General features: G+C 32.3%; 1 protein-coding gene across 1 annotated transcript in view; it reads right to left on the bottom strand.

The window, feature by feature from the left end:
• The window catches only part of slc9a1a (solute carrier family 9 member A1a), a 34,090-nt gene that overhangs the window by 10,770 nt on the left and 3,976 nt on the right, over positions 1-19,344 (bottom strand). The window contains exons 2-4 of the mRNA XM_042741779.1: positions 7,392-7,852; positions 4,313-4,563; positions 123-340 (exon numbers count right to left, since the gene is read on the bottom strand). Coding sequence (XP_042597713.1) covers positions 123-340; positions 4,313-4,563; positions 7,392-7,852 — 930 coding nt within the window. The remainder of the gene's footprint in view (positions 1-122; positions 341-4,312; positions 4,564-7,391; positions 7,853-19,344) is intronic.

Below are 19,344 nucleotides of genomic sequence, written 5' to 3'. Positions count from 1 at the left end.
ACAAATGCACACAATCGCAGTCACACCGCAGATACTGAAGACTGAACTATGCTGAGTTATACGTCTAGTGAAATCTCTTGAATAATGTTTAGATTCAGGAGGTCCTGCTAAACTTCACTCACCCAGAACACGCGCCACCAGGCAGAAAATGAGGGTCGCCACCACGAAGATCCAGTTCCACTCGTGCGGCCCGGCCACCGTCGACACTCCCAGGAAGATGAAGATGAGCGTGTCGCTCACGCTGCTCCACATCTTCAGGAAGTACTTGATGGTGGTGTGAGATTTATGGGAAATGTTGGCCTCCACGTAGGGACGCATTACGGCACCACACGCGATAAGCCTGGAGACAGAAGATTCATCTACGTTACTGACCTGACAATACTTCCCCCAAATCATCTGATATCAAGATTTATCACAATGTTCATTTCATACCTTTAATAGGGAAAAAAACGCATTGCACATATTTGTAAGACCTTCAGAATCAATGTAATCATAACTCTGTTTACAATTAAACTCCACATTTAATTTCACCCCACAAATTCTGTATATTCCTCTTTTTTTTTTGTAGAAGTGTTTTATGATGTATTACAAATTTATATTACAAAAATATTGTGATTGCATATTATTCCAAACAATGACTATAAAAGTAGGTGTTTCTAATAATAATAATAATAATAATAATAATAATAATAATAATAATAATAATAATACAATGGTTCCTAATGAAATTCATAAAAACATTTTTTTTTATGTTTTTTTATTTTTTTTTACTGCATTTTTATTTTTTGTCAAATAAGGTGCTGCACAACTGAACCTGTATACCATATAAATTAAAGCATGGATAAAAATTTGTTGGTATTACATTTCTTGAAAATAAATAAATAAATAAACAAATAATAATATTAATATCTTCTCAAAATAACTTAATTGATTTATTTATATTATTTTATTTTACATCAAATAAGGTGCCGCACAACTTGTATTAAAATAAAATAATTGTGAAAAAATATTTTTGGGTTCTTTGATATTTCTTAAAATTTTGAGTTTTACTATACAATATTAATACATTTCTGTCACAATTTGTCCTACAGTCAGTTGGTCCAAGGGTTGAATTTCGACAAGCCCTTGCATAATCACACCAAACCATCATTTTGCATCGCTTTCAATAAATCATCAAAATACATCAGCATAAACCCCGATTTCCCTCATTTAGCTCGACGTGCGAGCAACTAATTCCACCTACAGTCGAGTCTCAAAGCTGTCAAATTAGCTGAAGTGACTGGCTTTTGTCTGAAGGTGGAGGCAGTGCAGGATTATGGGGTGTGTCCTCCACCTGATAAACCTGTGACTCACTGTAACACAAAGAAACCCTTGGACCAACTTCTACAGAGTTAACAGAGGCGGGTCGCGTGAACTGAACTCATGCAGTTCCACCTCTGATTGGGATCATTATCAGGGCTGATCAGTTTAACTCCTGGGCTTGTGAGGCTCCTCCTGTTCTCATTTGTTCCTCTTTTAAAAGGGCATCTGTGACAACACTTCCTGTGACCGCAGTGAGCTGTGCCTTCCGGAGCAATGCTTTGCATAACAGGCTATTTCACAGCACAAGAAAAAGAAATGTGCTGTTTTATAGTGCAATAAGCATTCGAGACGGTGTATCATTTTTAGATAAAAATGACTTTTTCTTTACAAGGGTAAAAAGGTACGTCATGTCAATGTTGCTATCTTTGCTAAGTTCATTCCAAGATAAATAAACTCATGTGTAAAACAGTTAGAAAACAATGTGCCAAATGCATAAAATGTAAAACATTGGTGTCAAGTTTGAAAATTCTAATTTTTTAAATGTTTTTGAAATGAGTCTCTCATGCTCACCATTTATTTAGTCAAATATAAAGTAATAATAGTAATATTGTGAAATATTATAACAATTTTAAATATCTGTTTTCTATGTAAATATATTTTAAAATGTAATTTATTCCTGTGATCAAAGCTGAATTTTCAGCATCATTACTCCAGTCTTCAGTGTCACATGATTGGTTTTATTTATTTATTTGTTTTAATTCTCTGTTTTCTATTTAATTTTTTCTGGATTATTTGTTTTTTATGATTTGCTAGAAATGTATCATCAAATAAGGGTGTCTAATAAAAATCACTAAATAAAACTTTAACCATTTTAAAATCAGATGAAAATATTACAAATTTTCAACAAAACTTTTTTCCCCCCTTTCAGACAAAGTGCTGCACAACTTTAAAATAATAATAATACTGCAAGTTTCTAATTAAATTAAAACATAAAACTTTACCCTTTTTTTTCTTTTTTTTTTAGAAATGTAATAAATATTTTAAAAGTAATCAAATATAACAATTAAAACCAAGCATTTTATTATTATATTTTTGTTTGTTTTTTTTGTCAAATAAGGGGCTTTTATTATCAATGTTGAAAACAGTCGTGCTGCTTCATATTTTTTGTGAAAACTGTGATGCATTTTTTTTTTTATTTTCAGGATTCGTTGATAAATATAAAGTTCAAAAGAACAGCATTTATTTGAAACTATTTTATAACATTATAAATTTATTTACTGACACTTTAAATCAGTTGAATGCATCCTTACTGCCTTTAATTTCTTTCAAAAAAGAATCAAACAAATCTTTAAACAATATTACACCACCCAGTCTGTCCATTTTTAATCGTTTGTTGTAATGGGTGGATCAGTTCTGCAGACCTTGAGACACGCTGTGAATCACTGCTTCATCTACAGGCCTGTCCGAGCTTCAGACTCTTTTTATCATCCACTCGAGCGTCAGCAGCTCATAACCGAGAGCCGTCTACAGTGCCGAGGTATTGACCGAGCTCTGACAGCCTGTTACTCACTAACAGTGACTCCAAGACGCCTTTAGATGATAGATGAAGTGTCAGCGACAAGCTGTTAAATCACTGGATGCTTTTAAATCTGAGAAGAACCAGCCCTGATCTGCTTCATCTGGACCTGTTTATTGATTTTATCATTTAGTCAGAAACAGGAAACGCTCTTGTGCAATTTTGGATAGTCCTAAATTTAAAAAAGCCCCATAAAATTACAACTTATTTTAATGTTAAAGAAAATTTCAACATGAATGCATGTTCCTGGTCTTTTTGTGTTTGACTCATTTTTACTCCAAAAAAAAAAAAAAAGTTTATGCAATGCTCCTGCCAAAATTTCACAGAATCCAGAAAAAATAAAATGGAAACCAGATTTGAAGATCTGTTTCCATTTTCATTCTGTGTTTTATTTAAAACAAATTTATAATCAGAAAATGTGTCTAATGAAATTAATTCAAACTTTTACAATTGAATTAATCTTGTAAAATGAAATCAAATTAAATATAATTAACTAATTGATTAATTTAGCATGTTGCATTTTATTTTGCATTTTATTGTGCACGATTTATTGGTGCATGTTATTACAAATAAAAATGTTTTCGCAAAATTTAAATAGCTCATTTTAGTAAACAGGGTTATTATAGTTAACTAAAACCATAAAAAACACATTTGCATTAATTGAAAAAAAAAAAAAAAAACTTTTTAGTTTTAGTTTAAAATAAACATTTTATTTCAACTAGTTGCCAAGGCAGCTTTTACTATTTTTATGTGTTTACTTGACTAATTTAACTAAAACTAAAAGTTAAATAAAAATCAATAAAAACTATATAATCATATTTAAAAGAAACTAATAAAGATGACAAAAACTTGAACCAAAATTAAAATTAAACTAAAGACATAAAAAACGCTTTTATTAACTGAAATAACTTTAAATGAAATAAAAAAAATGTCAAATTTATTTTTTCAGCAACATTTTCTATTTTCATCAAGCTTACATAATTAACTAAAACAACTAATTCTAAAAAAAAAAAATTACTGCTAAAAAAAAAAATGCTAAAACTTCAATTCAAATGAAAATGAAAGATAAAATAATTTGCGTTACTTGAAATAAAACAAATCTTATCTGAAAAGTACTAAATGTACTAGATTTAATATGATAGATAAAATTATTTGCTTTTATTGTAGTAAAAAAAATTTTATCTGGTATGTAATAAAAAAAAAAAAAATATATATATATATATATATATATATAGATATATATATATATATATAATATATATATATATATATATATATATAGATATATATATATATATATATATATATATATATATATAGACAAAAGAAAAATCTCAAATTACAATAAAAACTAAAAATCTTAAAATAAAAACTAATTCAAAATATTAACAAAACACTGTAATAGTATCTGAGTGATAATGAAATAAGACTTACGCCATGATGCCGGACAGATGAAACACCTCCGCCGACAGGTAAGCCATGTAGCTGTAGAGGAAGACGAACAGAGGCTCGATGACACGCGTGTGCGAGGTGAAGCGGGACGTGAAGGCCGCCAGGATGCCGTAGATGGCGCCCACCACGATACCGCCCAACGACACCACCAGAAAACACACGATACCCAGGAGTACATCGGTGACAGTGATCGTGCCCACACTGGAGAACTCCTCAAAGAGATGATACAGCACCTACAGACAAGAACACCAGCAAGTGTGCATCAGAAATGAACACCATCCACAGCATTAGAGCCATGGGCAGCTTAACAAAACACACAGACAGGGCTTAGTTTAGGCTAGGATTGTCCATAGTGCAATAAGGACATCTGAGCATCTTTTAGAAACGTGCCTCAAAAAAAAAAAAAACCTTCCTGGTGTGCATCTTGAGATAAATCAATGGCACTGACATATTTTAAGATCAGTCAGTGCAAGCTGCATTCAGTTAAATCAGCTCAGATATGCATTTTAGTTTGGGACTTACATTTTTAAATTTTTAGTTAACAATATATATATTAAAATAATAAAAATTAAAATGTATTACTATTTTTAGTTAACATTAAAATGTAATTTAACAACATATTTTATTTATTTAATAATGATATATTATAATTTATTATAAGTGCTATTTATTATAAACTATTATAGTCTATTATAATAAATAGTATGTATAATTGATTTTAATGAATATACTGTATATTAGATTAAATAATATATATGAAAAACATTTTTATTTATTCTAATTATACTTTATTGTACATTAATTAAATATATATTTATAAATAAGTATAGTGTCAAAATAATATATAATATATATGATATATTTCTTATTTGCATAGTTAAATTAAAATATTAAATTAACTACTGAACTGACTCAAATACATACATAAAGTATTACTATGATAAAAATATCTTATTATATGATTTATTTACATTTATTTAAATTACATAAATTCTTTCATTTATCATTTATTTATTTAGTTATTTGTAAACATCCAGATTTAGTTTTTTTTCCCTCTTGTGCAGAATTAGAATTTATGAAGTACATTAGATATTATCAGATCCTTTTGTCCATTTATTTACTGCTTCCCAGTGGAGATGTGCAAAGCGGGACAACCAATACTCCTCAGATCAGCAGAGAAGTACTTTAACTTCTTTCATTGATCACCTCTAAGTGTGATTTGTTTCACTGACCACTCGAGACAGAAGCTCACTGAAAGCACGAGGTCAAAGCAGTTGAGGAAAAACAAGACTCAATCAGCTGATAAACTGAGCTGTGAGAGAGAGCCGCGGATAGATAGAGAGCTACAACAGCCGAGGCAGGACACAGTAAATCACGACATACCGCCAGTAACTAATATAAAATAATAACACCATTTAATTAAAATGAGAATTAAATTCATTAAAATAAAATTACATGTTAATATTATGACAGTAAATTTCAATATATTCTAAATATTATACACTTTATACAAACCATGGATGGGTACAGTCATTTGAGACACTTCCAAAACTGTTGCAAAAGAGATGGAAATACAATTTTTAAATACATGAATTGTTTCCATCTTTGTTGCCACAGATTTAAAAAGTGCCTTTTTTTGTTCTTTTTTTTTTTTTTTTTTGCCTCTTTCTTATGTAAAAGTCATTTGGTGTTTGGGTGATGAGTTTTTGGTCTGCATTTAAAGTCACAGCAGAGGTGTTCAGCTGGGATTCTGCAGACCAGACAAGTTCTTCCACACTGACTCAATCAATCATTTATTTTTGAACCTTGCCTTATACACAGAGGCACTGTCATGTTAGAATAGAGAAGGGTCATGTCTAAACTGCTGCTATAAAATTAGAAGCACACAATTACCTAGAATATCATTTTACGCTTAAACATTAAGATCTATCTATCTATCTATCTATCTATCTATCTATCTATCTGAAATAATTTGCTAACTATATTAAATTTTGAATTAATTTATCCAAAGTAGGTCATTACACTTAAATCAAATCACGATATGGACTAGTATCTGTAAATATAAAGCCGCAAAAGTCAATTTAAATATGAATCCTGCATGTTCAGCCTGTCTCTGTTAATGAATTGCTACTGCTACTACTACAAAAATGAAACAAACATTATTTTAATGCAATAATCACACAACATTACTTCCATGTTTAAATTTTAATAGTAAATCCCCTTTGTTTGCCAAAAAATAAAGTTTGCTTAATTTTCAACAATTAAATGATAAATGATGAAATTAATGTTTTATGCATTCATCTGATAACTAGAAAAATGTAAATACACAACAGAATTTCTGAGGACAAAAACTCATAAGGCTACTTTAAGAAAAAAATAAAATGAATAAATTAAGTTGTTTTATGCATTCAAATAGCTAGACATGCTAAAACAGAATTTGGTAACAATAAAAAATATAAATAATATGGTGAGAAAAAATAAAACATTTCATAGGGTCCTAAACATGTATTTTTTGTTAAACTTTTAATAAATTGATGTAAAATGTATATACTATTAAAAAGGAGTTGAGAAAAATTAAATGGAAAAAAATACATTTTTTTTTTATTAAAGTGGAAATCAGTTTACTAAATAATGAACTTGACTGACTGCTACTTTAAAGGGATATTATTTGTGTTGTTTATTATTTATTTTTATGTATACTATATAATTATGTGCAATTACTTGCCTGTCAGTTGAGTCTGTGGCAAAACCTTTTGCAGTGTTTACATGTTGTCTATACATGCATAAAATTTATTAAAATTTATTAATTAAATTCATAAAGTACAATTTGATTTCAAAATGCACCTACATTTTTTTTGATTTTTTTTTTTTTGTTTTGTATAAGAGAATTTTTTTCTATATATTTTATCATTGATGATTTTTTTTTTTAAAAGTTTTAAAAAAATCTCGTCTTGTCTCGTTCTCGTGAACCCAGTCTCGTGTCTCGTCTCGGGGGTAAGCATCTCGTCACGCCTCTAATAAACAAATACTGTTTTTTTTCTCATAAGCTCAGTGTACTCACCACAGTGACGGCATCATTAAGTAAAGACTCTCCGAACACCAGGATGTGCAGCAGCTCGTTAATGTGGATCTCCTCAAACACAGCCAGCACGGCCACGGGGTCCACAGCCGAGATGATGGAGCCGAACAGCAGGCACGACAGGAGGTCCACCGTCACCAGTCTATGGCCCTCCAGCTGACAAACGCCGTACAGCAGACCACCAACGAAGAAGGCATTCCAGAGCGTTCCCACCACTGCAAACATGAGAATAGTGCCCAGGTTCTCAGTGAATTGTCGTATGGGCAGGAAGTAGCCGGCGTCGAGGATGATGGGAGGCAGCAGGTACAGGAAGAAGATATTGGACTCCAGCACCGGAGGGGCCTCGCCTACCAGCTTGATGAGACCACCGACCAGCAGGCCCACCACGATCAGCAGACAGCTCTCCGGCACGATGGAGGACAAGCGAGGCATCAGGTGGAACCCTGAAAGAGAGTGAGGTGCATGGATGCATCAAGACAGGACAACTGCAATCACTGGTTATTCATATAATTAATGATGCCCATTAATGATGCTTTTTTTTATTTTTTTTTACCAGAAACACAGAAACCAAAATGTTCCAAATTTTAACCAAAAGTTATACTTTACGCCAAACTTGCAAAAGTAATAATTTTTTGCTCGTACGACTAAATATGTTTTTTTGTTACAATTTTTTCTCTTTTGTATAGATTAGGGCTGTGTGATTTTGGGAAAATATCTAATTGCGACAGATATTGCAATTAAAGTGTAAATAGCGATAGATTCTATTTACACTGTGTTAAAATAACAGGATTTTCTGCTATTTAAAGCTACTACTTATTGCAAATAGTGGCATTTATCTGCACCTCAGTATTGTTGTACATCATAAAACAGTACGCAATAACTTAGTGTAAATTTTAATTTTAATTTAAATTATTAAATGGATGCCGCCTTATTGGGACAATAAAGCCCTCCCTACACCTACCCTAACCCTACCTGTTACTTTATTTTCAACTTTTTGTTTATTTCCTTCATTTTTATTGAAAATAAATGCTTTTCTGATGCGATTTGAAATTTGAAAGATAGAGAAAAAAAAAAAAAAGTTAGCCAAAAGGTGGATTCAAACCCGGGTCGAATGCGCCAATGAGAGCACAACATACATTTTACCGTCTGCACCACTAGAGCTGATGACTAGCAACCATCTTTTGTAATGTTGACTGGACCAATCACACGTTGGGGGGCAGAGTTAGTGTAAATAGAACTGCTGGAAGCAAAAGACAAGCCTTTTATATTCAGTAAATCTGATGATTAATGCAGTTTATAGTCTCACTTTGGTCTTTGGCTTCCATTCTCTGTACATTAATTAATATTTGGATTAACATATACATTAATTAAAATTTGGCCCCTTCCATGTAAATTAGATTTTATGACAGCTTTTAATAGCTAATTTATGGCAATAACCAAATGAAATGCTCATGCAGTGTAGAGCCGCGGCAGAAACGAGAAACCGGTGTGAACCTCAGAGCTGCAGAATGATGTCAAAAAGTGTCGTGCGAAGTGTCAGAGCCTCACGACAGGGTCACTATCAAGAGTGTGTAGTTACATTTTAGCCCTAATGCCAGTTGAACTGCTTACCTGAGAGCCGAAAACATTTCAACACATGACATTCTATCGGCTCTGGTTTGTCATAAGCTTTGTAAGGCTATTATCACGAAGGCTTTTCCTAACTAATGCGGTCTTTTGCAGGTATTTAGAGCGCATTTGTTAGAGCTGAATGTTTTCAGGATATAAACACAAGCTTCACTCAAGGCAAGTCATCCATTGACCGTTTTGATAGGAAATCTGTCTATGGAACAGTGATGCATCTGAAATATATTTAAAGACTGACGTCGTCTTCATTTCAACTGAAGGAAGTCATTACATTAATTATCTACCTTACCGCATACACAGATCTGTGACATGACAACAGTCAGCAGAGAGCAGGCCCTGGAGACGAGCTCAATTAAAACCTCTGAAAGGCCCTCGCAGGGAGTTATGGATCTTCCTATAATGGCTCCGGTCTTCTGTTTTTCCAGCTCAACCCAGAGGTCAACATTTAGCTGGTTAACATCGTAGCTACAACATTAATGGAGGAAATAAGCCTGTTTCTCCACTGACAGCCATTCAGAAGCAGCCCAGTGTTTTCACCGGCCTATTTATTATGCAATCAATCAACACATTGTCTATATGCACATGCATCAGAAGGACAGGAAGTATTTTTCAGCATGGTGTTAAAAGTGTCTTGCTAAAAGTAGTAACAAGTAAAAACCTGTTTTGTTACATTCATACACTGACATTAAAAAAAAAAAAAAAACATTATAAAATAAAGCAACAAATAAAATGGCTTGTTTTACTATTCTAATTTTTTTTAATGATTAACTAAAATAAATAAAAATAAATAGCTTCTTAGTTTCACAGCATTATCATTATTACAATAAAATATAATTATTAATTGAATTATTCACTTAAGTTAAGTTTCACTGTCTGGATCATCAAAAAAAATCTGAAAATAAATGATAAAATAAATAAAATAACTTCTTTGGCTTAGTTTTTCACTTTATCGAAAAAAAATGTAATAAATAAATAGCTTCTCCTTAGTTTATGAACATGATATAATAAACAAATCATCAAAAAAAGTATTAAAAATAATAAATAAAATAATATAAACAACTTTAGTTTCACTTGTTTATAAAAAAATATATATATTATTCAAATAATATCATAAAAAAAAATCTTGGTTTCACTTCATAACCTATATAAATAAATAAATGAATTCAGTTTTGTTTCGCTGGATCATTAAAATTACATAAAATTAAATAAATAATAAAATAAAATAAATTATTTGGCTTGGTTTCACTTATTTATAAAAAAAAACAACAACAACAATAACTACAATAAACTAAGATAACTAAAATAATAATAAATAACTAAACTAAATAAATAAATAAAAATTTCTGCTTAGTTACACTGCATTATCAAAATTAAAATAAATAAATTAATTTCAAAATTAAAAAATAAATAAAAACTAAGCACTTCATTTTAATTGACTGCATGCATTATTAAAATTGCCACATGGCTATTTAATACAAACAATGTTTAGTAGAATATCTAAAATATTATGATAGGGTTACAGTGATAAAAAATTACTCATACCCTGATAAGATTGTGCTCATACGGCCCACCCCTAGAGCAGCATTATATAAAAATACACAAGAGACTGACAGCAACAGGACAAAACAGCAGAGTCAGAATCCCTCGGCTATTGTGAGGTGATTTGACCTTCACGTTGGCACCGTCCTCTCACACAGCCAACAATGAGCCACCAGGAGAGGCGTGAACCTCGGCTAACGAGGAGCCCAAGGGTGACATGCAGCTTCTGCTGGCACGTGTGGAGAGACGAGAAAACAACAGCGTGAACATGCTACCTGCGTTCAGTGCTCCAACACACACTGAACACATCCATAAATTAAAAACACTCATTGGACATAACAAATGTCAGAAACATCCTCACTGCTACAGAAATGAAGCCTTCATGCAAGCTGTGATCTAAATCACTCCTTGAACTCACTTGACTTCATGTTCTCATGTCTGTTCTCGCTTTTTTACACATCTTTGTGTCTTGAAGTGGCAAGGGAACAGAGTTAATAGCTGGAGAGACGAGGAAAAAAAGAAAAGATGGATGAAAGGGCTCAGAATGTACACTTTTCTAGCAATATCTTTTTCCCAGCAGTTTACTTTTAATTAAGGTTTCTTGCCCCCAAACAGCCATTTATTTGCCCTTACGACCTTGGGATTAATTAAAAGAATGTTCTGTAACTTTAAGACGAATGTATGCAAACTGACAACTATGCAGTGCATCAAAATCTTCTGCACACAAAAAGAAAACATGTATAAACTCAATGTAAATGTTCTCTGATCCAGGTGTTAGTTTTTTTTGGTAATAAATTTAGAATTTTATATTTTCTTGTTTTCACTTTCCCCTCACAGTTTTAGTTAAAGCTTTTAATAATTTGTTTGGTTGGACATTTTTATTAGTTTTTAAAAAATGTTATATAGTATTTTTTCAATCGTTTTAAATTTTTATGTTTCAGTTTTTGATGCGGTGTTTGTCATTTTTTATTCGTTTTTTTTTTGTTTACATTTCACTTATTTCATTACATTTTTGTTACTCGTTTATTTCAAGTTTTTTAAAAAAAAGGTCTTAGTTAACTATAAATACCCTGTTTTAGTTAACTAGTTTTAGACATTCTTAAACATTCTCTTCAAGATCTGCTCTCACAGCAGACGTTTAAGTGCATGCACTCTTGTGTGAATCTGACGGCATGCATTACAAAACGGAGACTGTTCTTCACAGCTTTGCTGTTATTGATATAGACTGAGAATGGACAAGGTCGGGTGTGTGTTTTCTTGTTTTTGGTTCAAATTAAAATTAAATAACATAACATTCAGGAGCCAACTCTTTTTATTGATAGTTTTCACGTGACGTCACCTACACATAGGAACGCCCGACCTGGAGGGCAAAACGAAGCTTGACCGCCAGTTATTTTAATGCAGTTTGTAATAATGTAAACACCTTATTGATGATGTATATTTTGTACAGGCAAATCATATGAACCAGAATATTAAACACAAAGTGCAAAGTTTCACATTTTAAATGTTTCCATAGAAAACCATTAGAAGGAAAAACACTGCGAACCATTAAGCGGACAGCGTTTATATTCCGTCTTTTGTAAACTATGCATCATTAACAGTTTTTACTGAATTTGATCTTTTAATTTATACTGTTTTAAATATATTAAGGCACTTTAAGTGTTTTTACAACGTTTGTTGCACTGTTTAATGATGCCGCGGATGCTTAATATAGATTGGAAATGGCTAAAACATGCATTTTGTTCACATTTGTTTTATTATTTTAAGAGTTAATCTAAATATTTGCATCTGTGAAACAGATGAAATATTGATAGGCTTATGCTGTGTTTCTATGGATGTTTTGCCCTCCAGGTTTTCGAGCCGGTCACATGACTGAAAGCTATTAATACTCAAATACAGTGACGGTTTTACAGAGTTTTAATATCTAATCATACGCTTTGTTAACTAAAACAAACCTTTGTTGATGACAATACAAAAACATGAGTACAAAACAAACAACATTTTGACTTGGTGTTTGTAATAACCGCAAGTTAAGTGAAATTGAAACTACGAGCATGTGGGAAAAATGTGCTCTACAACAAACAAAGGTGTACTCGTGTACCTCTATTATTCGGCACAAATCCAAAATCATGTTTTTGCATGTTTGATATTTAAGGGATAGTAGTTCACCCAAAAATGAAAATTCGGTCAGTAAATTTCCTCTCACTCGTGCCGTTCCAATCCCGTAAACACCTTCGTTCACATTCGGGTCACAAATGAAGATATTTTGATGAATGCGAGAGGACAGCAAGGGTGCTACATGATCAAGGCACATAAATGCAGAAAGACAGATTTCTGGAATAAAGTAATTTTTTTTTTTTCTTTTGTGCACAGAAAGTATTCGTGAGCTTTGTAAAATTAACGGTTTGAACCTCTGATGTCACATGACTATTTTACTATTTACCTATTTTACCTTAATCGTGGTAAGAGCCTTGCTGTCCACTCAGATTTCATCAAAAATATCTTCATTTATGTTCTGAAGATAAACGAAGGTGTTATGGGTTTGGAACGACACAAGGGTGAGTAATTAAGGACAGAATTTTCACTTTTGGGTGAATATATCCCTTTAAGGGCCTTATATAAGTCGCTTTGGAATAAAAGTTGGAGCATGTAACAGATGATTAAAAACATGGACATATATTCTGGAAAATATGGCATTTCTTATTGAACATTTTATTATTATAAAATAAAATAAAATACCATATTTTTAAATAAAATAGGCTTAGTTGCAATTTAAAATAATATAATTACTAACAAACGAAATAAAAAAATAATTTATACTTTGTTTTAATTAAAAAAATTACAATATACTGTTATAGAAAATAAATAAAACTTAATGCAATAAAAAAATGTAATTTACATTAAAAATAAATTAAATTAAAACAAGGCTTAGTTTCACTTTTCAAATTCTAAAATATAAACTAATATTTTACAGTAATGGTTATTTTGCATCTGTCACGTGACAAAACTACTGAAAGTCTTGAAACAGGAAAGTGGCAGCAGGGAATGAGCCTAATAATTTCTGTTTCTCCATCAGTGTTTTATTTTTTTTTGTTTTTTTTTGTTTTTTCTTTTTTGGGCGCAATATTCACTGCTATGATGGCATCATAGAAAGATATGAGTTCACACAATTTTTACCCTCTCTGGAGCTCTGCTGTGATATCAATTATTTTCCAAACCCGACCTGTTTTAATGTCAGTTCAGACTGGACAACAACCAGTTCGACTTTATTTTGTTGAATTTTTTAAATTTTTAATGTTTATATTTTTCAGGGAAATATTAATGAATAAAAATATACTAGGGTGCATTTATTATCTCTTCATAAAGTTTGACTGTTTTAAATAACTTCTTATTTGCTTTTACTCTAAATGATCATTAACATGTATTCAGAGTTGGACCTGTCACTGCACAGACAGACTTTGCATTCGTCATTTACATCACTATAGAAGATTAGTTCATTTTCTTGAACAAGATTCAAAGATCAAGTCTGTAAAATGTTATTTCATATTTATTTCTGGTTTGTTCATCACATCAGAAATGAAAGGTCAAGTTGACCAGATCTAAAATATATCAAAACTTGCTAAACCTGTGAGACTCGAGACAAAGGACTAAGAAACATGATCCAGGACAAAAAAATACAGACTTAACCAGACTGAACCAGCGCAGGGTCTGGTTCATACTGACAACACGTTAAAACTACAACACATTATACCTGTACAACATACTGTAACTGAAACCCAATAAAACTGAGCATTGTGTCACACCAGATCATTTTTCTAGTGTAACTAGTTCGAAACAGATCTGCAAACTGAAAGTTATCAAGCCCACAAGCAACATTTTTATGCTTCATACATGTCTTGATGATTGTTTACATTAAAAAGCAGGTCTTGCATCATTCATTTCAAATCTAACATGAAAGCGTTAAAAAAAAAAAGACCGCTTTAAACAGCATTCCTCATTTCGACGTCACAAATAATTAATTATACAACCAATCCAACCAAAAGCAAAGAGAGCTGTTGTTTATTCTGTTGCTCTCCCTCAAAAAAAAAATCCAAAAATATACTAAATGGAAGAAAATGTCTGATCTAAAGAGGGCAATACACACACACACACACACACACATATATACATACAACAATACAAACAAAAAATCAAAAATTTAGATTTGCTGTTAAAACATTTCAGAACACAGCTATGCACAAAACCAGACTGATGTAGCAGTATTTGCATCCACGTACTTCTGCAGAACTAGATTTAAATGCATCTTTTGCATGCTAATCTACTGTACTAAGCATTACAGTGTTGCTGTGCATTTAAATGTGTGATTCATAAGCATTTCCATGCCACTTACAAAAGCCCTTTAGGGAACATTAGACTGCAATAAACCGCCGGTGATGGAGCGAACGGTCCTGACAGCCCATAATTACAAGCAGGAAAGTCATCATGACTGCCTCTGCAAACCAGCAGCGATGGACATGTACAGAATGATACACACACCTCGTGGTGGTAGAAATGTGTCACTGGTAAGATTTTGCTGTATCATGCATCACATATAGACCGCAGTATCAGCAGACAGGACTGCTTTACATTTTTTTTTACTTGTAAGAGTGACAAAGAAACACAGATGTTTCTAAAGAGAGGCTTTCAAAAGCATGCTATCTAAAGGGTGTTGTTTGCTCAGACCTGTACAACAGCATCAACAGGCTTTTCTTCACTGCAGAGCTGCTGTAAAAGTGTGTCGCATGGGCAGGTCAGTCACTTTAGCCTGACAGCAAAGCATTCAAGGTTTTTGTGTTCGGTTTCTGCTGAAATGCCAAAGATTTCCTTATTTCGGTTAATGATTTGCATGACACTAAACCCCGTAACCAAGGTAAAATCACACTCGAGGGTGTGTGTTGGCAATTAAAACAACAGTACTCAATAACTAAATAGAAGTGTTAATGATTCAATCTCATGAAAACATGCTCAAACCTCCAAAGCAAAAGTAAAAATGCATAAAGAAAGATGGTGATTCTTCTTACTGTAAGTCAATATTTTTTATTTAAATATACATAAATTAAAAACAATAATTACTTTAATATGTAAATGTGTATTTTTTCCTATATTAATGTGAGGAATAGTAAGATTTTTTGCATTACAACAATAATGAGAATTTGGGGAGGAGGGGGTGCACAAAAAAAATATTTCTAAAAGAAAATGGACTGTAGCATGAAATATGACCTAGACATGTTCCTGACCAGCTTTGTCAGACTAGTAATATAATAATAATAATAATAATAATAATAATAATAATAATAATAATAATAAAAGTAGTAGAAAGACTGAAGGTAATTTTTTGTAGAACATGCTACTCCAATAATCTTTGTTTTATATAAAACTGTATAAAAAAAAAAAAAAGAAAGAAAGAAAGAAATTACAGTGTCATCATATATTAATTTGGTAAATAGTGTATTTGCATTCACCAAATTAAAAATCAAGTATAAGTTACTTACACTGTGGACATGTTAATAGCAGCTATTTGAATAATTACTTATCTGGTTGAATGCTACATTCAAAAATATTAAAATAGCAGAGATAAATGTTATTGTTAATGCTCTTACATGTTTTTATATATATATATATATATAGAGAGAGAGAGAGAGAGAGAATAAAAAAGCATATATTAAATATTCAAAGAAATGAAATAAAAAATATAATTAAAATATATAAAATTAACATTATCTTCGAATGTGGCACACCAGAAAGAAAACTATTCTCTTTTATATTCTTGATTCAAGTGAGACTTTTACGGTGCCATTTTCACCTACTAAAACTTTTTAATTACTTTTCCAATTGGAACAGATTCTATCATTACACAAACCGTCCTCAGCCGACCTCCTCGTTCTGGACAGAAAACCCTAGTTAGTGGGTATCGCTGCTGGAGATTCACGCAGCATGCTCTCAAGGGCACGGTGAAATCTGCAGACTGTTCTCGTCGCCAGGCCATACAGCTGCAGCGAAACACATGGATGCCCGTGGGGAGTGTGATAATGGGAGCAGCCCGGCAGAAGACGAGGGACAAGAAACCTCCAGAGAGCTACCGGGCATGTCTTATCTCTCTGTCTGCACCAGGACTCCTCTAATAGTCTAAGGCTGGGTTGATATATAGTGTGCAACGACAGAAATATGACATTTTGCTTTATCATTAACTCATGCAATAGAGCTGCATGCATCTGCATTTAAAACTTCAAAACACTTCCAATAAGGCTTTTTTTCCCCATCAGGTTGAGTCTATAGATGTTGGACCAGTCAGTCAAATTTCTGGCTTGGCAGATGGAACAGACTAAGCAAACATCTGGCATGTAAATCTGAGGGGTTAAACAGGCAAGAAATGCAAAAGAGAAGCAACAGCAGTGAGCTCTCATTCACGTGTTACGCTCCTCTGATTACAGGGTCACTAAAGGTGTTCGTAACGGCTGTGCCAATGATTCATATTGATCCTGGACACGAGTGAACAGCCTGTCGAGGGAAAAAACCAGCAATCATCTCAGTGAGAGACTGGGACTGGCTGCCAGGTGACTAATCTGCATGTTATTATCACTAGCAACAACTGTTACCAAGATAGAAACTAGCAGAGAAAAATGTGTAATCATTAACTAAATAAAAAAAAAAGTGGGTTTGCAGAGAATAGGGCGGTGCAATTAATCGCATGCAATTGTTATGTGCATCTCATCAGTAAAGCCAGTTCTAATCTCCATCACGTGCTATGTTCTCCGCTCACAAGCTACGCAATATTGTGTTAATAATAGCAGATGAATTGCATTCAATTAACTATACAGCCCTAGCAGAGAAAAATAAATAAATAAATAGATTATATATAAATATATATATTATATATATATATATATATATATATATATATATATATATATATATATATATATATATATATATATATATATATATATATATACACACACTTATGTTTATATATGTTTATTTTATTTGATTAAAAAAAAAAAAGTAAAAAACTGAAATATTGTGAAAAATTACTACAATTTGAAATAACTGAGTTCTATTTGAATATACTGTAATATGTAATTTATTCCTGTGAATTAACGCTGTATTTTCAGCTTCAGTACTCCAGTCTTCAGTGTCACATGATCTTCAGAAATCATTCTAATATGCTGATTTCCTTCTCAAGAAACATTTCTGATTATTATCAATGTTGAAAACAGTTGTGCTGCTTCATATTTTTGTGAAAACCATGATGCATTTTTTATTTTCAGGATTCTTTGATGCATAGAAAGTTCAAAAGAACAGCATGTATTTGAAATAGAAATCATTTTTAACATTAGAAATGTCTTTACTTTTATTTCTTAAGGATGCATTAAAATGTCAGTATACATTTCTTTAAAGAAAAATGAAAAAAAAAAAATCTTTGATATTAGTTAAGTTATAGTAGAAAAAAAATAAATTGATTGATGGTTATTCCATTGCTATAGCATGGTAATCAAAAGGGACTTTGACTGAGCTGAGCAAAGGGCAAAGGTCAAATCTTGGGTGTCTGCCAGCAAGGTTCAAATAACTGGTTTCCTTTAATACTGATAAGATTAAACACAGAATACTAATTAACGAGTCCTGACCGCCATCAGCTGGTCAGAGGGAACATCCCATCAACAGATGGCTAACATTTGTATAAAAAAAATTCAGCACCTTTGCATGCATATGCATGAGCTACAAGTCCAACCGGCCCAACAGAAACTAAATCCTGCGGCTGAGATCTTCTAAAGGATCTACTTTAGGATTCGTTAAGGATCATCAAAGCATTTAGAGACCAGATCATTTGGATGTTAGCGGTCCTCTTCACCCTCTGTTTGCTCAGTGCCGTAATCCCGCCGAGCGCTAATCAGCAGATCAAACTAACGAGAGTGAACTGTGGGTGACGGGGGTCCGACGAAAAACACTGATTCAAGCAGACAATACACCACAGCCTAAACCAGTTTCACCCTCTGAGGTCATGGGAGATTAGTTCAAACAGATCAATTTAGAGGTGACATGTAACGAATCAATGAAACGAGAAAACAGAATGAACAGTGGACGAAGAAGTCAGATAACCTTAAGATGAATTCTCTGAAGCTTTCTTTGGACATCTGGGCCTGTTGACTTATTTCCTCATGTGAGATTTACAGAACGTGAGTCAATATTTAAATACTTCAGATACAACAGTGTTGTGTTAAACTATGGCAGGGATTTTTTAATTATTTAATTTAATTTTTAATTTAATTAAATTTAGCCAAACCCCTTTGACATTAAATCTCAGGGGGACTTTAATGAAGTTAACATTTCAGTAATTTAATAACAATACAATACAATTAATATTTATCAATTAATTAATTAATTAAATATTTATTTTATTTTTAGGATTTAATGAAATATTAGCTTTTCATCAACTCATAATCCCCCTAAATCCATCACAAACCTCAGTTTGGAAAACCCTGTCTTAAATAAAAGATACATTCATTTGAAGCTTTCATTAAATGCATTCATCAACGAAAATATGCTTGGTCGACTAATGCATTTTACAGGCATATTTTCTGCATAATCTCTCTATATGGTATTGAAGTGGCTGCTTTCCCAGTTATTATAGATGAAGATTTCCACATGGTCTCTTGCGGAGCGGCAACTTGAATTAGTGCTCTGCCAAACAACAACACAAACAACACCAGAGCAATTCATGTAATCTGAACCC

Source organism: Cyprinus carpio, chromosome B16 (assembly GCF_018340385.1).
Source record: "Cyprinus carpio isolate SPL01 chromosome B16, ASM1834038v1, whole genome shotgun sequence".
In the NCBI taxonomy this organism is placed as follows: Eukaryota; Metazoa; Chordata; class Actinopteri; order Cypriniformes; family Cyprinidae; genus Cyprinus; species Cyprinus carpio.
The sequence above is the reverse complement of the archived record's forward strand: the minus strand, read 5'-3'. Positions and strand labels throughout refer to the sequence as shown.